General features: G+C 50.6%; 1 protein-coding gene across 1 annotated transcript in view; it reads right to left on the bottom strand.

The window, feature by feature from the left end:
* Positions 1-574: 574 nt before the first annotated feature.
* ASMT (acetylserotonin O-methyltransferase) overlaps positions 575-24,046 on the bottom strand; it is a 24,046-nt gene continuing 574 nt past the window's right edge. Inside the window, exons 2-8 of the mRNA XM_033199467.1 lie at positions 19,853-20,027; positions 17,580-17,709; positions 13,460-13,528; positions 10,821-10,939; positions 7,423-7,563; positions 1,986-2,108; positions 575-853 (exon numbers count right to left, since the gene is read on the bottom strand). Of these exons, the coding sequence (XP_033055358.1) occupies positions 642-853; positions 1,986-2,108; positions 7,423-7,563; positions 10,821-10,939; positions 13,460-13,528; positions 17,580-17,709; positions 19,853-20,027 (969 nt within the window). The 3' untranslated portion in view covers positions 575-641. The remainder of the gene's footprint in view (positions 854-1,985; positions 2,109-7,422; positions 7,564-10,820; positions 10,940-13,459; positions 13,529-17,579; positions 17,710-19,852; positions 20,028-24,046) is intronic.

Here is a 24,046-nt window from a genome sequence, read left to right as displayed (position 1 = left end):
AAGAAGTATAAAACCTTGTTGACATCATGGAAGAGGCCCAGGGAGAGACGGGTACGAGATCGGCAGACGGGAAACCTTTTCCTCCTCTGTAGCATCTTCGGCTGATTTCGCTGTATCCACAGATGGGGCGTGATCTAATCTGACGGCAAATGCCTGTGTTCTCATGGCAGCTACATGAAAAGATCTGAGTACAGATCCATCCAGGAGAGACAGACAGGACTGTCTGAGGCAGAAAGAGAGAGAGACAGAAAGCCTGTCTCCCTGTTGAACATTTCTCACTGTGGAAATGGCATCACTAATAAGTCACAGAGCTATGCAAGGCAGCCTGAAAGGAGAACCTCATATTTCATAGATACCCATGGTTGCTACATCCATCACTGGTGCCAAAGTTCTGTTCAGGATGAAGCTTCTAACAGACACCTTGGTTACGGTCAATGTCAAAGCTGAGCTCACATCCCCATCAGTGTGGTCCTCAGTAAAGCCCGGGAAATAATCTACAAAGTAGAGGCAGTCCAACCCTGTCCATAGAAACCTCCAGTCACTTATGGTGTGAACACCAAGAACAAGAAGCCACTGGAGATACATCTCTTTATTATTATGTCTTGTGTGCTTTGACAGTAGTTCCAGATCACAAGAAAAAGTTATTTCCTGACTAAAATGGCATCATAAATGGCTCCTGTTTTCTTAAACTGGAAGTCTCTGAAGCCAGCAGAAGAGAGGAGCATGTGGTAGTGGGTGGGGGTCCTCTCCTGCCCTTCCGTCTGCACAAGCATGTTCAGAGAGTAGAGCTGCGTGAGCAGGGGACCCCGCCTGTCTTCATCCAGGAGGCTTTCAATTACCAGAATGCCACCACCTAGAAAGGGAGGGGCACAGTCCACATCACACACACGGACTGTGCCAAAGTCCCAGTGAACCTGGGACAGCCAGACTTCAGAGGACAGTCGGGGCATTGTCTCCATCACACACACAGAGGCTGTGCCCACATCCTCATGGACCATCAGCATCAGTGGACTTCACAGGAGAGCTAGGACACTGTCCCCTTCATACACACACAGGCTGTGCCCACATCCTCATGGACCATCAGGATGGGTGGACCTCACAGGAGAGCTGGGACACTGTCCCCTTCATACACACACAGGCTGTGCCCACATCCTCATGGACCATCAGGATGGGTGGACCTCACAGGAGAGCTAGGACACTGTCCCCTTCACACACACAGGCTGTGCCCACATCCTCATGGACCATCAGGATGGGTGGACCTCACAGAACAGACAGCAGGGACACTGTCCCCTTCACACACACAGAGGGTGTGCCCATGTCCTCATAGATCATCAGGATGAGTGGACCTTACAGGAGAGCTAGGACACTTTCCCTTTGACATACACAGAGGCTGTACCCACGTCCTCATGAACCATTAGGATGAGTGGACCTCACAGGAGAACTGGGACACTGTCTCCAACACACACACACAGAGGCTGTGCCCACATTCTCATGGACCATCAGGATGGGTAGACCTCACAGGAAAGCTGGGACACTGCCCCCATCTCACACACAGAGTCTGTGCCCACGTCCTCATGAACCATCAGGATGGGTGGGCCTCACAGGAGAGCTGGGACACTGTGTCCAACACACACAGCGGTTGTGCCCATGTCCTCATGGACCATCAGGATGGGTGGACCTCAGAAGTCAGTGAGGCACTGTCCTCATGATACACACAAATACTAGCCTAATTCTGAAACAGTTTCACCAAAATGAGGCCGCTGAAGTTTCAGAGGACATTTCATTTTTTCCATCTTTATGTGGTTTTATCAATAGAAGAGAAATTAGGACCCTATTTCTTGTAGGTAGTTATCGAAAAGGAAAGCCATTTGACAGGATGTCTACACTTACCTGTGGGATGATTTCAGTGCCTGCCTTCTAAATGTGACTCATGTAGTTCTGCTCCAAGTCACAAGCACAGCTGAAATGCAAACCCCACAGCTTACCTGGCTTGCAAGTATGGTAGACCCTCTCCAGCAAGTGTGAGCACTTTCCATCTGCCCAGTCATGGAGGATCCTGGCCAGGATGTACAGATCTGCTTCTGGAAGAGGGTCTTTAAAGAAATCCCCTGGAACACAGGGCAACAGGACAGGCACCCTGAGGTCAACCTGCAATCCAATCTCATTTGACTAAACCTATTTCAGGTACAAAAGGTCACCGGGATGGGTCATACCTTTCCCAGGTCTTCCAGGCTAGTGAACTGCAGATCTAGCCTTGAAAAACAAAAAGTCTCAGGAGAAAGATAAGAAAATACTGAATGATATGTGTCTCCAACACACACACACAGAGGGTGTGCCCATGTCCTCATGGACCATCAGGATGGGTGGACCTCACAGGAGAACTGGGACGCTGTCTCCAACACACACACAGAGGCTGTGTCCATACCCTCATGGACCATCAGGATGGGTGGACCTCACCAGGAGAACTTGGACACTGTCTCCAACACATACACACAGAGGCTGTGTCCACATCCTCATGGACCATCAGGATGGGTGGACCTCACAAGAGAGCTGGGACACTGTCCCCATCTCACACACAGAGGCTGTGTCCACATCCTCATGGACCATCAGGATGAGTGGATCTCACAGGAGAACTGGGACACTGTCCCCATCTCACACACAGAGGCTGTGTCCACGTCCTCATGAACCATCAGGATGGGTGACCTCACAGGAGAGCTGGGACACTGTCCCCTTCACACACACAGAGGCTGTACCCACATCCTCATGGACCATCAGGATGGGTGGACCTCACAGGAGAACTGGGACACTGTCTCCATCTCACACACAGAGGCTGTACCCACATCCTCATGGACCATCAGGATGGGTGGACCTCACAAGAGAGCTAGGACACTGTCCCCAACACACACACACAGAGGCTGTGTCCACATCCTCATGGACCATCAGGATGAGTGGACCTCACAAGAGAGCTAGGACACTGTCCCCACACACACACACAGAGGCTGTGTCCACATCCTCATGGACCATCAGGATGAGTGGACCTCACAGGGAACTGGGACACTGTCCCCAACACACCACACAGAGGCTGTGTCCACATCCTCATGGACCATCAGGATGGGTGGACCTCACAGGAGAGCTGGGACACTGTCCCCTTCACACACACAGAGGCTGTGCCCATGTCCTCATGGACCATCAGGATGAGTGGACCTCACAAGAGAGCTAGGACACTGTCCCCAACACACACACACAGAGGCTGTGTCCACATCCTCATGGACCATCAGGATGAGTGGACCTCACAGGAGAACTGGGACACTGTCCCCAACACACACACACAGAGGCTGTGCCCATGTCCTCATGGACCATCAGGATGGGTGGACCTCACAGGAGAGCTGGGACACTGTCCCCAACACACACACAGAGGCTGTGCCCATGTCCTCATGGACCATCAGGATGAGTGGACCTCACAGGAGAACTGGGACACTGTGTCCAACACACACACAGAGGCTGTGCCCATGTCCTCATGGACCATCAGGATGGGTGGATCTCACAGGAGAGCTGGGACACTGTCCCCTTCACACACACAGAGGCTGTGCCCACGTCCTCATGGACCATCAGGATGGGTGACCTCACAGGAGAACTGGGACACTGTGTGCAACACACACACAGAGGCTGTGCCCATGTCCTCATGGACCATCAGGATGAGTGGATCTCACAGGAGAGCTGGGACACTGTCCCCTTCACACACACAGAGGCTGTGCCCACATCCTCATGGACCATCAGGATGGGTGGACTTCACAGGAGAACTGGGACACTGTGTCCAACACACACACACAGAGGCTGTGCCCATGTCCTCATGGACCATCAGGATGGGTGGACCTCACAGGAGAGCTGGGACACTGTCTCCATCTCACACACAGAGGCTGTGCCCACGTCATGAACCATCAGGATGGGTGGACCTCAAAGGAGAACTGGGACACTGTCCTCAACACACACAGAGGCTGTGCCCACATCCTCATGGACCATCAGGATGGGTGGACCTCTCTCCTTCTCCTTTAAAAAATCATGTAATGATTTCTTTTTTGTTTTGTTGTTTTGTTTGAGATGGAGTTTTGCTCTTGTCGCCCAGGCTGGAGTGCAATGGCCCGATCTCGGCCCACCACACCCTCCGCCTCCTGGGTTCAAGCGATTTTCTTGCCTCAACCTCCCAAGTAGCTGGGATGACAGACATGCACCACCACACCGGGCTAATTGTTGTATTTTTACTCGAGACAGGATTTCTCCATGTTGCTGAGGCTGGTCTCGAACTCCCAACTTAGGTGATCCGCCCGCCTCAGCCTCCCAAAGTGCTGGGATAACAGGTGTGAGCCACCGTGCCAGGCCCATGTTGCGATTTCTTTCTTTCTGATGTCTCCTGCAAAAGTACACCTGCTCTTATCACTCAGAGCCAGAGATTCCAGGAGGCCCTGGGAATTCGGTCAGCACCTCCTATCTGATGAGTTGGACCGAACCTACCGTCAAGACCCGTTCTCCAGATTTAAATACCCAAGAGTCACCCTTTATCCTTTATGTGTGTGTGATGTCAAACACTCAAGTCTCGTCATAGATTTCCTGCAAAATCATAAGGTGCCAAACTCGGGACAGATCTTGGTGAGCTCTGTGCAGTAAAGAGTTAACTGAGGCCAGGCGCGGTGGCTCATGCCTGTCATCCCAGCCCTTTGGGAGGCTGAGGCAGGTGGATCACAAGGTCAGGAGATCGAGACCATCCTGGCTAATACAGCGAAACCCCGTCTCTACTAAAAACACAAAAATTAGCTGGGCATGGTGGTGGGTGCCTATAATCTCAGCTACTTAGGAGGCTGAGGCAGAGAATTGCTTGAACCGGGAGGCAGAGGTTGCAGTGAGCTGAGACGGTGCCACTGCACTCCAGCCTGGTTGACAGAGTGAGACTCCACCTCAAAAAATTAATTAATTAATTAATTAAAAAAAAAAAAAAAAGGCCAGGCACGGTGGCTCACACCTATAATCCCAGCACTTTGGGAGCCTGAGGAGGGCAGATCACAAGGTCAGGAGATCGAGACCACGCTGGCTAACACGGTGAAACCCCGTCTGTATTAAAAATACAAAAAAAAATTAGCCGGGCGTGGTGGCGGGCCGCTGTAGTCCCACCTACTCGGGAGGCTGAGGCAGGAGAATGACATGAACCCAGGAGGCAGAGCTTGCCAGTAAGCCGAGATCGCACCACTGCACTCCATCCTGGGTGACAGAGCAAGACTCCATCTCAAAAAAAAAAAAAAAAATTAGCTGGATATGGTGGCACATGTCTGTCATCCCAGCTACTCGGGAGGCGGAGGCAGGAGAATCTCTTGAATCTGGGAGGTGGAGTTTGCAGTGAGCCAAAATCCTGCCATTGCACTCCAGCCTGGGTGACAAGAGCGAAACTCAGTCAAGAAAAAGGAAGGGAAAGAAGAGAGAAAGAGAGAGAAAGAAAGAAGGAAGGAAGGAAGGAAGGAAGGAGGAAGGAAGGAAGGAAGGAAGGAAGGAAGGAAGGAAGGAAGGAAGGAAGGAAGGAAGGAAGGAAGGAAGAAGGAAGGAAGGAAGAAAGAAAGAAGAAGAGAAAGAAAGAAAGAAAGAAAGAAGAAAGAAAGAGGAAGGAAGGAAGGAAGGAAGGAAAGAGAAAGAAGGAAGGAAGGAAGGAAGGAAAGAAGAAAGGAAGGACGGAAGGGAGGAGAAACAACATGACCATGTGTCACAGAAGGTGGCAGTTTGCCTGGGGTCTCATGGTAAGTGGAACTCACGTGCAGGCTTCCAGATTCCAACCCCGGGTGCTTCCCAACAGTTGTTCAGGTTGCAAAACCATGAACAAAAAAAAATTTTCTCTCAGGTCCTATCCAACCAACAAGTCTTGCTACAAACTCTTTCATTTTTTAAATGTTTTATTTTTGAGGTAAAGTCTCACTCTGTCGCCCAGGCTGGAGTGTAGGGCACGATCATGGCTCACTGCAGCCTCCACCTGCCACGCTCAAGCCACATCCTCCCACTTCAACCTCCGGAACAGCTGGGACCACAGCTGTGCACGGCTACACCTGGCTAATTTTTTTTTTCTTGTAGAGACAGGGTCTCACCATGTTACCCAGGCTGATGGTAAACTGGGCTCCAGTGAGCCACCCACCTCAGCCTCCCAAAGTGCTTGGATGACAAGCAGGTGTCACTGCACTGGGCCTTACCTTTTTTTTTTTTTTTTTTTTTTGAGACGGAGTCTCACTCTGTCGCCCAGGCTGGAGTGCAGTGCCCGGATCTCAGCTCACTGCAAGCTCCGCCTCCCGGGTTCACGCCATTCTCCTGCCTCAGCCTCTCGAGTAGCTGGGACGACAGGCGCCCGCCACCTCGCCCGGCTAATTTTCTTTTTTAATTTTTAGCAGAAACGGGGTTTCTCCATGTTGGCCAGGATGGTCTCGATCTCCTGACCTCGTGATCCGCCCGCCTCAACCTCCCAAAGTGCTGGGATGACAGGTGTGAGCCACCTCACCGGGCCTAATCTTCAAGCCTTCTTCATCCAACTCAGGACCTTGGCATACGCTGACTGCTCCTAAAACAAGGCTTTTTTTTTTTCTTAAGATGGCCTGTCACTCTGTCACCCAGGCTGCAGGGCACTGGCAGGATCTTGGCTCACTGCAATCTCCGCCTCCCAGTTCACCTGGTTGGGCACGGCGGCTCACACCTGTCATCCCAGCACTTTGGGAGGCCGAGGTGGGTGGATCACCTGAGGTGGGGAGTTCAAGACCAGCCTGGCCAACATGGTGAAGCCCAGTTTCTACTAAAAATACAAAAGTAGCCGGGCGTGGTGGCGGCGCCTGTCATCCCAGCTACTTGGGAGGCTGAGGCAGGAGAATGGCTTGAACCCGGGAGGTGGAGGTTGCAGTGAGCCGAGATCGCACCACTGCACTCCAGCCTGTAATCCCAGTACTTCGGGAGGCTGAGGTGGGCGGATCACCTGAGGTCCAGAGTTTGAGACCAGCCTGACCAACATGGAGAAACCGTGTTGGTTTCTGTACTAAAAATACAAAAATTAGCCAGGCGTGGTGGCAGGTGCCTGTCATCCCAGCTACTCAGGAGGCTGAGGCAGGAGAATGGCTTGAACCCGGGAGGTGGAGGTTGCAGTGAGCCGAGATTGCACCACTGCTCTCCAGCCTGAGTGACAGAGTGAGACTCTGTATCAAATAAGAATAATAATAATTGTAAGAAAATTGTCTACCTACACACAGCTTTCCATCCATCATGAATAGCAGACAGCGTGGAGTCGAGGGTGTTGTTGGGAGCAAGAAGAAAACCACGTGACGTCTTCGTCACTTCCCAGAAGCAGCCGGCCACCCCCGCTCGGAGAAGCCATGAGACGCGTCTCTGCTTCCCCGACAGACACAAACACACCTTCCTGGAAGCGAATCTCTTCTTCCTCCGGGAATGAGAAGTGCTGCTTTGCCGTCCGCACCACCTCTGGGATGTCGAAAACGGTGACCTTACATCCAGGGTACAGAGACAGGCACTCCTTAGCCAGAGCTCCAGAGCCACCTGGAAGACGACAGAGCGTGTCTGACCATCAGAGAGGAACCGGGGAGACGTCGCTCGCCCTCCAGGCACCATGGACCTTCAACCCAGGAACTTGGGTGTGCTTCCACCGTGTCTGGTCTGCTACATCCGTTGCCTCGTCATTTACATTAGGTAGATCTCCTAATGCTCTGCCTCTCCCAGCCCCCCACCCCCTGTCAGGCCGTGATGTGTGATGTTCCCCACCCTGCGTGTCCATGTGTTCTCCTTGTTCAAGTCCCACCTAGGAGTGAGGACATGCGGTATTTGGTTTTCTGTCCTTGTGAGAGTTTGCTGAGAAGGAGGGTTTCCAGCTTCATCCATGTCCCTGCAAAGGACATGAACTCATCTTTTTTTCTTTTTTCTTTTTTCTTTTTTTGAGACAGAGTCTTACTCTGTCTCCCAGGCTGGAGTGTGGTGGTGCGATCTCAGCTCACTGCAAGCTCCGCCTCCCGGGTTCACGTCATTCTCCTGCCTCAGCCTCCTGAGGAGCTGGGACTACAGGCATCCACCACCATGCCTGGCTAATTTTTGGGGTTTTTTTTTTTTTGTATTTTTAGTAGAGATGGGGTTTCACCGTGTTAGCCAGGATCGTCTTGATCTCCTGACCACGTCGTGATCCGCCCGCCTCGGCCTCCCAAAGTGCTGGGATGACAGGCGTGAGCCACCGCGCCCGGCCAAACTCATCCTTTTTGATCCGCCATGTCTGATCTCGACAGTGACGTGATGACCTACAGGCCCCTGAGTTCAGGTGGTCTTCCTGGCTGGGCTGTGACCCAAAGTCCAAGCTTCCACATGGCCACTGACTGAACTGTGTGCTCTCAAAGCCTGTGCACCTGTCCAGCCAAGGGCGGCCAACAGCTAAGAGAAGGATGCGATTGCCAGCCCCAGGCAGAAGACCCAGCCAGCTGTGCACACAAAGTCCATCGTGGGCCACAGAGACCTCCATCCCCGTGCTCCTTGTCCATTATTTCCGTAGAAAGTCTGTCCTCTCACTGCGACCTCCGCCTCCCAGGTACAAGCGATTCTCCTGCCTCAGACTCCCGAGTACCTGAGCTGACAGGCGCCCATCACCACACCTGGCTGCTTTTTTGGCTTTTTAGTAGAGACCGGGTTTCACCATGTTGGTCAGGCTGGTCTCGAACTCCCGACCTTGGGATCCACCCGCCTCGGCCTCCCAAAGTTCTGGGATGACAGGCATGAGCCACCGTGCCCGGTCTACTTGTTCATTATTTTCTCCCCAAGCTGCTGCCCAGGCAGGGGAATCCTGAACTCTCTATATCCCTGCTGACCGTGACTAAAAGTAATAAATTACAGAAGGCTCTCCACTCTGCAAAGAGCCTTCTACCAGCCAGGAGCTCTTCTGAGTGATCCACTGAGTCACAGGAGGGAGACAGGGTGGGTGGATCACGGCCTGGAGTATGACAGCCCCTGGGGTTGGTGGGTTTGTATTTGAAAAGCAAGCTCAGGGCCAGGTGCGGTGGCTCACGCCTATAATCCCATCACTCTGGGAGGCCGAGGCAGGAGGACTGCATGAGCCCAGGAGTCTGAGACCAGTCTCTACAAACAGTTTTAAAATGACTGGTGGCAGTGGCTCAAGCCTGTCATCCCAGCACTTTGGGAGGCCGAGGAGGGCGGATCATGAGGTCAGGAGATTGAGACCATCCTGGCTAACACGGTGAAACCCCGTCTCTACTAAAAATACAAAAAATTAGCCGGGCGTGGTGGCGGGTGCCTGTAATCCCAGCTACTCGAGAGGCTGAGGCAGGAGAATTACTTGAACCCGGGAGGCGGAGACTGCAGTGAGCTGAGATTGTGCCACTGCACTCCAGCCTGGGCGACAGAACGAAACTGTGAAAAAAAAAAAAAAAAAAAAGCAAGCTCAGCCTGGGTGTGGTGGTTCACACCTGTAATCCCAGCATTTTCAGAGGCTGAGGCAGGAGGACTGCATGAGCCCAGGAGTCTGAGACCAGCCGGGGCAACATAGAGAGACTCAGTCTCTACAAAATAGTTTTAAAATGAGCTAGGTGTGGTGGCATGCATCTGTAGTCCCAGCTACTTGGGAGGCTAAGGTGGGAGGATCACTTGAGCCTGGGAGTCTGAGGTTGCCATGAGCCGTTATCACACCACTGCACTCCAGCCTGGGTGACCAACAGAATCCTATCTCAAAAAACAAAAACAAGACCGAGGTGGGCGGGTCCCTTGAGGTCAGGAGTTCGACACCAGCCTGGCCAACATGGCAAAACTCCGTGTCTATCAAAAAATACAAAAATTAGCCTGCCGTGGTGATGTGCGCCTGTCATCCCAGCTTCTCGGGAGGCTGGGGCTGGAGAATTGCTTGAACCCAGGAGGCGGAGGTTGCAGTGAGCCGAGATCACACCACTGTACTCCAGCCTGGGCGATAGAGCAAGATTATATCTAAAAAAAAGATAAAATATAGGGTCAGGCATGGTTGCTGACGCCTGTAATCTCAGCACTTTAGGAGGCCGAGGCGGGCAGATCACGAGGTCAAGTGATAGAGACCAGCCCAGTGAACATGGCAGAACCCCATCTCTATTAAAAAATCCAAAAATTAGCCTGGCATAGTGGCGTGCACCTGTCATCCCAGCTACTCGGGAGGCTGAGGCGAGAGAATTGCTTGATCTGGGAGGCGGAGGTTGCAGTGAGCCGAGATTGCACCACTGCACTCCAGCCTGGGCAATAGAGCAAGATTATCTCTTTAAAAAAATTAAGATAGAAATAAAAGAAAAGTGTGCTTGCAGAGGAGATGTTTGCTGACTCTAGGAAATACCCAGTGCTGGGAAGAGTGGTTCCTTCAAGACCAGAAAGCCCCTACATGTCAAAGCATCAGAATGCAGAAAATAAAAGACATTGCTGGGCCGGGCGCGGTGGCTCACGCCTGTCATCCCAGCACTTTGGGAGGCCGAGGCGGGCAGATCACGAGGTCAAGAGATCGAGACCAACGTGGTGAAACCCCGTCTCTACTAAAAATACAAAAAATTAGCCGGGTGTGGCAGCTTGCACCTGTAGTCCCAGCTACTCTGGAGGCTGAGGCGAGAGAATTGCTTGAACCCGGGAAGCGGAGGTTGCACTGAGCCGAGATCATCCCAGTGCACTCCAGCCTGGGTGACAGAGCGAGACTTCATCTCAAAAAAAAAAAAAAAAAAAGACATTTTGCTCACACACTCCCTACAGAGAACAGGAGACACAGCTCTGAGGTTTTGGGGGTGGGGGGTACTTACCACCAAGGTCGCACATACGTGGGAACCCCGAAAGGTCGAAGGCGGTGAGCACGCTTCTCCCGTTGACGCTCCAGACGTCCTGCAGAGCTCGCATGAACTGCAGCCGCTCGCCCTCAGACCTGGCATGCAAAGCCACGCTCGTGAACATGGTGAAGATCCGGGCAAGCGTCCAGAGCAAGGGCGTACACAACCCCCTGCTGAGAACACAGCCGTACCCCACAGGTGCACCTGAGGGCTTCGCATGTGTGAAATGGAACACGAAGTCATTTGGGATGGGGGAACCGGAGGTTGGCCACCAAACGGTACCCAGCTCTGGGAAACCCAGGGTCGAGTGAGAGCGGATCATTGTTCTCTGGATGGGAAGGGATTTCCCCGCTCGATGGGAAGGGATTTCTATCTGAAGAGGAGTTTAGATGTTTTCTAAGAGGAAAGTCGATAATATGTCGCCCCACCCACAGAGCTCAGCTCCAGAGGACAAATCCAGGAAGGTGTGGGGGAATCCACATATCCTGGGGCAGGGGCTCCAGAAGGTGGGAATTCAGGTGGTGGGGGAAGAGGCTAGAGAAAAGGCAGGAACTAGTAAGGCAGGGAGGTGAGATGGAGCCAAGAAGGACAGGTGGACACGGAGGTGGACAGAGCTCATGTGTTGGAAGCTCCCTCTCTCCTCCTGTCCTCTCAGCAGAGCCTGCTGTGGGGGTTTGCCTCAGAGTAATGAGGGCTGAAAAATTGCCTGTTAGGTACCGGGATCACTATTCAGGTGATGGGCACACTAAAAGCCCAGGCTCCACACTGCAACATGTAAGCATGGAAGAGACGGGGACTTGTGCCCACTAAACAGATACATGTATACACATACACATACACATGTATACATAGATTCATATATAGATGAAGAAAGGAAGGAAGAAGGAGGAAAAGAAAAAAGGAAAGAAGAAAGGAGAGAAAGAAAGAAAGAAGAAAAGAAAGAAAGAAAAAGAAAGAAAGAGAAAGAAAGAAAGAAAGAAAAGAAAGAAAGAAGGAAGGAAGGAAGGAAGGAAGGAAGGAAGGGAAAAGAAAAGAAAAGAGGGAGGGAGGGAAGGAAGGAAGAGAAAGAAAGAAATGGGTGGTGAGGGAGGGAGGAAAGAAGAGAGGGTGGGTGGAGGGAAGGAAGGAGTAGGGAAGGAGGGAAGGAAGGAAGTGAGGGAGGGAAGTAGAGGGGGTGGGAGGGAGGGAAGGGAGGAAGGAAGGAGACAGGAGGGAGGGAGGGAGAAAGGAAAGAAGGTAGGAAGGAAAAAGAAAGGAAGAAAGAAAGAAAGAGAGAAAGAAGAAAGAATGAACGAAAGAAACAAAGAAACAAAGAGAAAGAAAGAAAGAAAGAAAGACCGAAAGGAGAAGAGAGGAGGAAAAAAGGAGGGGAAATATGGGGCATGAAAACAGAGAAGATGAGAGAAAGGAGAAGAGAAGACAGGAGAGGAGAAGGAGAGAGGCAGGTGAAGGAAGGGGTCGGGAGACGTAGAAATGAAAAGAGAGGAGAGAAGGGAAGAGAAAGGAGGAAAGAGAGGAGAAAGGAAGAGAAAAGAAGAGAAAGGGGATGAAGGGGGATGGGAGAGAAAAGGAGAGGAGAGGAAAGAAGAGAGTGAAGAAGAGAGAAGAGAGAGGAGACAAGAGAGGGAAGATGGGAGAGAGGAGCGGGGAGGTGGAGAGGAAAAGAGAGGAGAGAAGAGAAGGAAAAGGAGAGAAAGAGAGGAGGACAGAAGAGGAAAAGAGAGGGAACAGGATGGAAGGAGAGGAGAGGGGAGGGGAATAGAGGAGAGAGGAGGGGAGGAGAGGAGAGGCTGGGGGGCAGGCAAACCCCTCAGGCATCCCCCTGTCCTTCACACGCTTCTCTACTCCATGCTTCAGCCAGCTGGAACACTGGACCGGCCCATCAATCCACCTCCATCTTGGAGTTCCAGGTAAGAGCTCCAGGCAAAGGCCAAAGCTGTGTCCACGTCCACAAAGCAAAGTGAAGAACTGGGGGGTCTCACCTGGCCTCACCTTCACCTCTGAGCAAAAAAAATTAGACCTCTATTTTCTCCCTTTCTTTCTTTCTTTCTTTCTTTTTTTTTTTTTGACGGAGTTTCACTCTTGTTGCCCAGACTAGAGTGCAATGGCACGATCTCAACTCACTGCGACCTCCGCCTCCCAGGTTCAAGCGATTCTCCTGCCTCAGCCTCCCGAGTAGCTGGGATGACAGGTGCCCGCCACTACTCCCATCTAACTTTTGTATTTTTAGTAGAGATGGGGTTTCACCGTGTTGGCCAGGCTGGTCTCGAACTCCTGACCTCAGGTGATCCACTCGCCTCGGCCTCCCAAAGTGCTGGGATGACAGGCGTGAGCCACCGCGCCTGGCCTATGCCTCCATGTTCTACATAAACACTGAGTTTGTGAGTAGTCCTTTGGAAGCAAGGGTCAAGTTGCACCCACTCACGAACTGGATCCATTCGAACATCACATGAGCAAAATCTGGGATGGTAGTGGGGGTGGGGGGTGTTATTTTAAATTAAATGGCGACTTCCTCCTGGGCTATCCCGTTTGAGTACATCAATTGAGTCTCCTAAGTCCTTTAGAAATAAACACAATCTTATCTGAGTTGTTGGTTTCGAAGTGATGGGTGTTACCTGTAGATGGCCGTAAAAAGGTCTTCAGCAGGAACGCCAAACGTCTCCAGGTACTGGTTCTTTCCTTCTCTAAGAAAAGAGAGGGAAGGCTGTTGTTTAACTACCTCATCTCATCTCATCATCTCATCTCATCTCATCATCTCATCTCATCTCATCATCTCATCATCTCATCTCAATCTCATTCATCTCATCTATCTCTCATCATCTCATCTCATCTCATCATCTCATCTCTCATCTTATCATCTCATCATCTCATCTCATCTCATCATCTCATCTCGTCATCTCATCTCATCATCTCATCATCTCATCTCATCATCTCATTCATCATCTCATCTCATCATCTCATCTCATCTCTCATCTCCATCTCATCATCTCATCATCTCTCCATCTCATCATCTCATCTCATCATCTCATCATCTCATCTCATCATCTCATCTATCATCTCATCTCATCATCTCATTTCATCATCTCATCATCTCATCTCATCTCATCATCTATCTCATCATCTCATCTCATCATCTCATCATCTCATCTCATCATCTCATCTCATCTCATCATCTCATCTTCATCATCTCATCTCATCATCTCATCTCATCATCTCATCATCTCATCTCATCATCTCATCTCATCTCATCATCTCATCATCTCATCTCATCTCATCATCTCATCTCATCATCTCATCTCATCATCTCATCATCTCATCTCATCATCTCATCATCTCATCTCATCCTATCTCATCTCCTCATCTCATCTCATCATCTCATCATCTCATCTCATCATCTCATCTCATCATCTCATCATTTCATCTCATCATCTCATCTCATCATCTCATCATCTCATGTCATCATCTCATCATCTCATCTCATCATCTCATCATCTCATGTATCATCTCATGTCATCATCTCATCATTCAAATCTCATCTCATCATCTCATGTTCATCATGTCATCATCTCATCATCTCATCTCATCATCTCATCATCTCATCTCATCATCTCATGTCATCTCATCATCTCATCTCATCATCTCATCTCATCATCTCATCATCTCATCTCATCATCTCATCTCATCATCTCATCTCATCATCTCATCTCATCTCATCTCAGTCACCCAGGCTGGAGTGCAGTGGCACGATCTCGGCTCACTGCAACCTCCGCCTCCCAGGTTCACGCCATTCTCCTGCCTCAGCTTCCCGAGTAGCTGGGACTACAGGCACCCACCACCGCGCCTGGCTAATTTTTGTATTTTTAGTAGAGACGGGTTTTACCATGTTGGTCAGGCTGGTCTGAAACTCCTGACCTCTTGATCCGCCCGCCTCGGCCTCCCAAAGTGCTGGGATTACAGGTGTGAGCCACTGTGCCCGGACTTATTTTATGAGATGAAGTTTCACTCTGTTGCCCAGGCTGGAATTCTATGGCACTATCTTGGCTCACTACAATCTCCACCTCTTGGGTTCAAGCAATTCTCCTGCCTCAGCCTCCCGAGTAGGTGGGACTACAGGCACCCGCCCGCCACCACGCCCGGCTAATTTTTGTATTTTTAGTAGAGACGGGTTTTACCATGTTGGTCAGGCTGGTCTGAAACTCCTGACCTCTTGATCCGCCCGCCTCGGCCTCCCAAAGTGCTGGATTACAGGTGTGAGCCACGTGCCCGGACTTATTTTATGAGATGAAGTTCACTCTGTTGCCCAGGCTGGAATTCTATGGCACTATCTTGGCTCACTACAATCTCCACCTCTTGGGTTCAAGCAATTCTCCTGCCTCAGCCTCCTGAGTAGGTGGGACTACAGGCACCCGCCCGCCACCACGCCCGGCTAATTTTTGTATTTTTAGTAGAGACGGAGTTTCACCATATTGGCCAGGCTGGTCTCGAACTCGTGACCTCAGGTGATCCACCTGCCTCGGCCTCCCAAAGTGCTGGGATTACAGGCGTGAGCCACTGTGCCTGGCCAGCTGTTGCTTAATTGTTTAAACCTGAGGACTTAATTGTTAAACGTGATCTATAAACTATAAAGTCTTGTGAGATGGGTTTTATTTGACTCTATATAACATGGCTCACTTTCCAACCTGCCTCTGGTATAACAACACATCACAGATAAAGAAGAAAATAAAAGGCTGGGCGTGGTAGCTCCCACCTGTAATCCGAATGCTTTGGGAGGCCAAGAGGGGGGCAGATAGCCTCAGCTCAGGAGTTGGAGACCGGCCTGGAAAACATGGTGAAACCCCGTCTCCACTAAAACACAAACAATCAGCCAGGTATGGTGGGTGCCTCTACTCCCAGCTACTCAGGAGGTTAAGGCATGAGAATCGCTTAAACCTGGGAGGCAGAGGTTGCAGTAAGCCGAGATCGTATCCCTGCACTCCAGACTGGGCAACAAAGGAAAACTCTGTCTCAAAAAAAAAGAAAGAAAGAAAGAAAAAAAAATTTAGCCCCAAATATGTTTCTTTTTTTTTTTTTTTTTGAGACGGAGTCTCGCTCTGTCGCCCAGGCTGGAGTGCAGTGGCCGGATCTCGCTCTCTGCAAGCTCCGCTTCCGGGTTTATGCCATTCTCCTGCCTCAGCCTCCCGAGTAGCTGGACTACAGGCGCCCGCCACCTCGCCCGGCTAGTTTTTTGTATTTTTTTAGTAGAGACGGGGTTTCACCGTGTTAGCCAGGATGGTCTCGATCTCCTGACTTGTGATCCACCCGTCTCGGCCTCCCAAAGTGCTGCTTTGCCACATCTTGAAATACTCCTGAAAAGCTGTCTGCTGTGGAGAAAATCTACATTTTGAAGAAAATCCCCTTCCTTTTCTTTCCTTTTTTCTGATCCAAGAGAGAACCAAGTCTGATAAGAAACAGTGACAGTCTATTCTCTCTGAAGCCTGCTACCTGGAGATTTCATCTACGTGTGAAGAATCTTGGTCTCCACAACCCCTTATCTTAACCCAGACACTCCTTTCTATTGAGTCCAGGTCTTTCTTCTCTCTCCTTCCTTCCTTCCTTCCTTCCTCTCTCCTTCCTCCCTCTCCTTCCTTCTTCTCCTTCCTTCCATTCCTTCTCTCCCTTCCTCCCTCTCCTTCCTTCTCTCCTTCCTTCCTTCCTCTCTCCTTCCTCCCTCTCCTTCCTTCTTCTCCTTCCTTCCTTCCTCTCTCCTTCCTTCCTTCTTTCCTTCTTTCCTCTCTCCTTTCCTTCCTCCCTCTCCTTCCTTCTTCTCTCCTTCCTTCCTTCCTCTCTTCCTTCTTTCTTTCCTTCCTTCCTTCCTCTCTCCTTCCTTCCTCCCTCTCCTTCCTCTCTTCTTCCTTCCTTCCTCTCTCTCTCTCTTTCTTTCTGAAACAGAATTTTTGCTCTGTTACCCAGGCTGGAATACAGCGGCACAATCTCAGCTCACTGCAACCTCTGCCTCCCGAGTTCAAGCGATTCTCCCGCCTCAGCCTCCCGAGTAGCTGGGACTACAGGCGCCCGCCACCACGCCCGGCTAATTTTCGTATTTTTAGTAGAGACAGAAGTTTCACTGTGTGGTCAGGCTGGTCTCGATCTCCTGACCTCAAGTGATCTGTCCACCTCGGCCTCCCAAAGTGCTGGGATGACAGGCGTGAGCCACCACACCCAGCCACACCAGGTGATTTCTACCGTCTGCTCTAAGTAAGCAACTCTAGCAATGCCATGTTTGGTTCTGCAAGAAATCTGCCATTTCAGGCTGGGTGAGGTGAGATGGTGCCACTGCACTCCAGCCTGGGCGACAGAGCGAGACTCCCTTCAAAAAATAAATAAATAATTTTTTTTTTTAAAAAAGGCTGGGTGCGGTGGCTCACGCCTATAATCCCAGCACTTTGGGAGGCGGGCAGATCAACAGAGGTCAGGAGATCGAGACCATCCTGGCTAACATGGTGAAACCCCGTCTCTAGCTGGACGTGGTGGCGGGCACCTGTCGTCCCAGCTACTCGGGAGGCTGAGGCAGGAGAATGGCGTGAACCCGGGAGGCGGAGCTTGCCGTGAGCCGAGATTGCACCACTGCACTCCAGCCTGGGTGACAGAGCGAGACTCCATCTCACAAAAAAAAAAAAAAAAAAAACCTTCCCTTTCACCTCCTCCAATGCCCCTTCACCAGCCCCCCAGGGGTACCGCCTGGATGCAGCCCCTCACCTCACAGCATCTGCCAGGTGGCCCCAGCACCCGTAACTGGTCCCTCCCAGGTACTTGAGCAGGCTGCATTGTGACGTTGGGCTGACCCTGGTCAGGTAGGCGCTGGAGAGCTCTGTGTTTCCATAGAAAGCTGAAACATGTAAAAAAAACAGGGAAAAAGCAGTGAGATTCCGAGTCCCTACCGGCGGACGCTCCCCAGCTCACCAACATGGTGATTTCCACGTGATTCCTGCCTGGGAGCGCCAACACCGGCACAGCTGGGGCCTTCTGTGGAAGGCTCCAAGGTGACCCGGGGCACCTGGTACCCCTGTCGGGTTCAGTTTAGACAAATCCCATCCGGAGTTTTGGGCGGAGGAAGTACAAACGCAGTTGAACCACGAGAGGAAACGTACATTACATTTCCCCAGTGTCTAAAATAACTCATTGAGGCCGGGCACGGTGGCTCACGCCTGTCATCGCAGCACTTTGGGAGGCCGAGGCGGGTGGATCACCTGAGGTCAGGAGTTCGAGACCAGCCTACTCAACAGGGCGAAATCCTGTCTCTACTAAAAATACAAAAACTAGCCTGGCCAGGTGGCGGGTGCCTGTCATCTCAGCTACTGGGGAGGCTGAGGCAGGAGAGTCGCTTGTACGTGGGAGGCGGAGGTTGCAGTGAGCCGAGATGGCGCCACTGCAGTCCAGCCTGGGCGACAGAGCAAGACTCTGTCTCAAAAACAGGGCGAGAGGGCCAGGCATGGTGGCTCAGTCCTGTAATCCCAGCACTTTGGGAGGCCGAGGCAGGTGGATCACCTGAGGTCAGGAGTTTGACACCAGCCTGGCCAACATGCTGATACCCCGTCTCTGCTAAAAATACAAAAATTACCAGATGTCGCGGCTCGTGCCTCTAGTCCCAGTTACTCAGGAGACTGAGGCAGGAAGGCAGGAGAATCGCTTGAACCCGGGAGGCAGAGGTTGCAGGGAGCCGAGATCTCACCACTGCACTCCAGCCTGGGGACAGAGTGAAACTCCGTCTCAAAAAAAAAAAAAGAAAAAACAGAAACCCCATCATTCGCATAACGTCTCTGGCTGTTTTTGTGTGTGTGTACGGTTTTGTTTTTTGTTTTGTTTTGTTTTGATGCAGGACCTTGCTCTGTTGCCCAGGCTGGAGTGTAGCAGTATGACCATAGCTCCCTGAAGCCCCGAACTCTTAGGCTCAAACAATCCTCCTGCCTCAGCCTCCTGAGTAGCTGGGACCACAGGCGTGTACCACGACTCCCAGTTCGTTTTTGTATTATTATTATTATTATTATTATTATTATTATTATTATTATTTGAGATACAGTCTTGCTCAGTTGCCCAGGCTGGAGAGAAATGGCGCAATCTCAGCTCACTGCAACCTCTGCCTCTTGGGTTCAAGCAATTCTCCTGACTCAGCCTCCTGAGTAGCTGGGACCACAGGCGTGTACCACGACTCCCAGTTCGTTTTTGTATTATTATTATTATTATTATTTGAGATACAGTCTTGCTCAGTTGCCCAGGCTGGAGAGAAATGGCGCAATCTCAGCTCACTGCAACCTCTGCCTCTTGGGTTCAAGCAATTCTCCTGACTCAGCCTCCTGAGTAGCTGGGACCACAGGCGTGTACCACGACTCCCAGTTCGTTTTTGTATTATTATTATTATTATTATTATTATTTGAGATACAGTCTTGCTCAGTTGCCCAGGCTGGAGAGAAATGGCGCAATCTCAGCTCACTGCAACCTCTGCCTCTTGGGTTCAAGCAATTCTTCTGTCTCAGCCTCCTGAGTAGCTGGGACCACAGGTGTATACCACCTCTCCCAGTTAATTTTTCTGTCTTTTTTAGAAATGGGGTCTTGCTACATGGCCCAGGCTGCTCTCAAACTCCTGGGCTCAAGGAATCCCCCAGCCTGGGCCTGGCATTCTGGCAGCTTTGACGTCCCCAGGGCAGAACTCAGTAGCTGTGACACAAACCACACCTGCAAATACAGACGGAATCTCTCTCTGTCACCCAGGCTGGAGTGCAGCGGCGCGATCTCGGCTCACTGCAACCTCTGCCTCCCGGGTTCACACCGTTCTCCTGCCTCAGCCTCCCGAGTAGCTGAGAAGACAGGTGCCCGTCACCATACTCAGCTAACGTTTTGTTTTGTTTTGTTTTTTTAGTAGAAATGGGGTTTCGCGGTGTTAGCCGGGATGGAGACGGTCTGGCTTTTTACAGAACACATGGTGCAGAGGGTGACCCGCTTAAAATGCCTCCTTCAAACGCCCGTGTGCTCACCTTTTCCTGCCGTCGTCTCCACTTTCAACAGCTTCAGGGACACGCAGGTGTCCAGCAGGAGCTCTGTCCCGTGGGAGCTGGCCTCCACACCTGCAGCCACTGCTGCCACGTCCAGGGGCCCTGGGGCCTCGGCGAGGAGGTCGAACACCCCCAGCTTGCAAGCGGCGAAGAGAACCTTGGAGCAGGAGCAGAAACAAAAGGTTAGCGCTCAGCCTGACCCTGGGAACCCATAGTCATAGAAATACCCCACAGCAGGGCAGGCTGGGGAGCGAGGCATTGTTTTATTCATATTTTTATTCATTTCTTTCTTTCTTTTTTTTTTTTTTGAGACGGAGTCCAATGAGGTTGCACCACTATGGAAAACAGACATTTTTATTTATTTATTTATTCATATTAATTTATGTATTTATTTTGAGATGACGTCCCACTGCATCGCCCAGGCTGGAGTGCAGGGGCGCGATCTCGGCTCACCCTAACCTCCGCCTCCCAGGTTCAAGCGATTCTCCTGCCTCAGTCTCCCGAGTAGCTGGGATTACAGGCCTATCCCACCATCCCTGGCTAACTTGTATATTTTTAGTAAAGACGGGGTTTCACCGTGTTAGCCAGGCCGTTCTGGACCTCCTGACCTCAAGTGATCCACCCTCCTCAGCCTCCCAAAGTGCTGGGATGACAGGCATGAGCCACCGTGCATGGTCCTCTCTCTCTCTTTTTGAGACAGTCTCGCTGTGTCGTCCAGGCTGGAGTGCAGGGGCACGATCTCAGCTCACTGCAACCTCCACCTCCCGGGTTCAAGTGATTCTCCTGCCTCTGCCTCCCAAGTAGCTGGGATTACAGGCATGCACCATCATGCTCAGCTAATTTTTGTATTTGTAGTAGAGACGGGGTTTCTCCATGTTGGCCAGGCTGGTCTTGAACTCCTGACCTCAAGTGATCCACCTGCCTCAGCCTCCCAAAGTGCTGGGATGACAGGTGTGAGCCACTGCGTCCAGCAGCTCTTGTTCTAATAATTTTGTATTAACTAAATTTTTCTGTTCAGGGTAGAGAAAGTTTTATTCTATTAAGATTGGATTAACAATAATTCTATTAAGATTGTGTTAACTTGTTAAGATTTTATGGTTGTTATTCTGTTAATTATATTAAGGTTGTCTTAGCTCTTGTTTTATTTGTATTAATTAATTGCTCTATTTAGGGTATGTTAGGTTAGTCTTTTAAGGTTTTATGAGTTCTTGTTCTTATGAAGCTTGTATTAAGATGTATTCTATTCAGGTGGTATTACCTTTTTTGTTAAGCTGTTATTAATTCCTGTTTGGTTAAGATTGCGTTGACTGCTTGTTACACTAGGTCTGCATCAAGTTTATTCTACTAAGCTTGTATTAGCATCTTTTCTATTAAAGCTAGATTAGGCCGGGCGCGATGGCTCACACCTGTCATCCCAGCACTTTGGGAGGCCGAGGCAGGCAGATCACTTGAGGTCAGGAGTTCGAGACCAGCCTGGCCAACACAGTGAAACCCCGTCTCCACTAAAAATACAAAAAGTAGCCAGGTGTGGTGGTGGTGCATGCCTGTAATCCCACCTGCTCAGGAGGCTGAGGCAGGAGAACGGTGTGAACCCGGGAGGCGGAGGTTGCAGTGAGCTGAGATCGCACCACTGCACTCCAGCCTGGGAGACAGAGCGAGACTCGGTCTAAAAAAAAAACAAGCTATATGAATTCTTGTTCTTTAATGTTGTATTAACCTTTTAAAACTAGCGTTGTGTTCTGTTTTATTCATTAAAGTTGCATTCATTCCTGTTGGGGTGGGGTGAATTAATTGTTCTTTTAAGGGTATGTTAAATGTTATCTTCTTTTGTCTATGTTCACTCTTGGTCTATGAAAGTTGCATTAACTAATCATTTCTGTTAAGGGTGTACTAAGCTTGATCTTTTTTTTTCTGCTCCCAAAAAGTTTTATTACTATTATTATTATTATACTTTAAGTTCTGGGATACATGTACAGAACGTGCAGGTTTGTTACACTGGTATACACATGCCATGGTGGTTTGCTGCACCCATCAACCCGTCACTTACATTAGGTATTTCTCCTAATGCTATCCCTCCCATAGCCCCCACTTTTTTTTTTTTTTTTTGAGGAGACTAGGTCTGGCTCTGTCTGCCAGGCTGGAGTGCTATGGTGCGATCTCGGCTCACTGCAACCTCCGCCTCCCGGGGTTCCAGCGATTCTCCTGCCTCAGCCTCCTGAGTAGCTGGTACTACAGGCACCTGCCACCATGCCCAGGTAATTTTTGTATTTTTAGTAGAGACGGGGTTTCACCATGTTGGTCAGGCTGGTCTCGAACTCCTGACCTTGTGATCCGCCCGCCTCGGCCTCCCAAAGTGCTGGGATGACACACGTGAGCCACCGCGCCCAGCCAAGGGGATACTCAGTGTTATCTTCTTATGTCTGTGTTCACTCTTGGTCTATGAAAATTGCATTAGCTAATTGTTTCTGTTCAGGGTGCACTAAGTTTGATCCTCTTAAGGTGGTATTAACTCTGCCTTAACTCTGGTTCTGTTCAACTGCTGACAGCTCCCATGACATGGTATCCTGTGTCCTAAAGTGTTTGTTCTTCCAAGATTTCGGACCCAGCAACCCCCCTGTGAACCAGCGACAGGCTCTGAATGAGCAGTCAGCAGCCCCAGTGGGCTGCCTGTGGTCAAAGGAGGCGAAGGGAGCAAGTGACTGTTGTCCGGGACAGTAACAGAAACCCCACCTCTACTAAAAAACAGAAAAATTAGCCAGACGTGGTGGCACGTGCCTGTCATCCCAGCACGTGATCCCAGGCTGAGGCAGGCGGATCACAAGGTCAGGAGATCGAGACCAGCCTGGCTAACACAGTGAAACCCCATCTCTACTAAAAATACAAAAAATTAGCCGGGCATGGTGGCAGGTGCCTGTGGTCCCAGGTACCCAGGAGGCTGAGGCAGGAGAATGGCCTGAACCCAGGAGGCAGAGCTTGCGGTGAGCTGAGATCGCGCCACTGCACTCCAGCCTGGGCAACAGAGAAAGACTCAGTCTCAAAATAAAATAAAATAAAATAAAATAAAACACTTAGCTGCACGTGGTGGCGTGTGCCTGTAATCCTAGCACTTTGGGAGGCCGAGGCGGGTGGATCACCTGAGGTCAGGAGTTTGAGACCGGCCTTGTCAATATGGTGAAACCCCATCTCTACCAAAACTACCAAAAATTAGCTGGGCATGGTGGCAGGTGCCTGTAATCCCAGCTATTCGGGAGGCTGCGGCAGAACTGCTTGAACCCGGGAGGTGGACGTTGCAGTGAGCCGAGATCATGCCACTGCATTCCAGCCTGGGCAACAAGAGTGAAACTCCGTATCAGAAAAATAAATAAATAAATAAAAATTAAAAATAAAAAAATTAGCCGGGCTTGGTAGCTGGCGCTTGTAATCCCAGCTACTTGGGAGGCTGAGGCAGGAGAATCACTTGAACCCAGGAGGCGGAGGCTGCAGTGAGCCGAGATCACACCACTGCACTCCAGCCTGGGAGACAGAGCAAGACTCTGCCTCAAAATAAAAAAAATAAATAAATAAAGAATAAATAAATAAATAAATCTCTGACTTATCTCTATGTTTGCATTAAAGTAAAATTCATAAAATTCACCATTAACCATTCTTGTTTTTTGTGTGTGTGGGTGTTTTTGTTTATTCTTTTTTTTTTTTTTTTTTTTTTGAGACAGAGTCTAGCTCTGTTCCCCAGGCTGGAGTGCAGTGGCAGGATCTCGGCTCACTGCAACCTCCGCCTCCCAGGTTCAAGCGATTCTCCTGCCTCAGCCTCCCTGAGTAGCTGGGATGACAGGCATGCACCACCAAGCCCAGCTAATTTGTGTATTTTCAGTAGAGACGGGGTTTCACCATATTGGCCAGCCTGCTCTCAAACTCCCGACCTCATGATCCGCCCGCCTCAGCCTCCCAAAGTGCTGGGATGACAGGCCTGAGGCACCGCGCCTGGCCCAATGTAGTCACATATATTGATAGATGTCTGACATCTCCCTAAAATGTCTAAAACGAAGCTGTGTCCGGACCACCTTGGGCACACATCCTCAGAACCTCCTGAGGCTATGTGGCAGGTGCACGTCTCTCCCGGTGGGGAAAAAACCTCCTGAAACGATGGAGATGCGTCATTGTTTTCGACGGACGCTCCCC

Source organism: Trachypithecus francoisi, unplaced genomic scaffold, assembly GCF_009764315.1.
Source record: "Trachypithecus francoisi isolate TF-2019V2 unplaced genomic scaffold, Tfra_2.0 Contig01714, whole genome shotgun sequence".
NCBI lineage: Eukaryota > Metazoa > Chordata > Mammalia > Primates > Cercopithecidae > Trachypithecus > Trachypithecus francoisi.
This window is presented reverse-complemented; position numbering and strand designations above follow the sequence as displayed.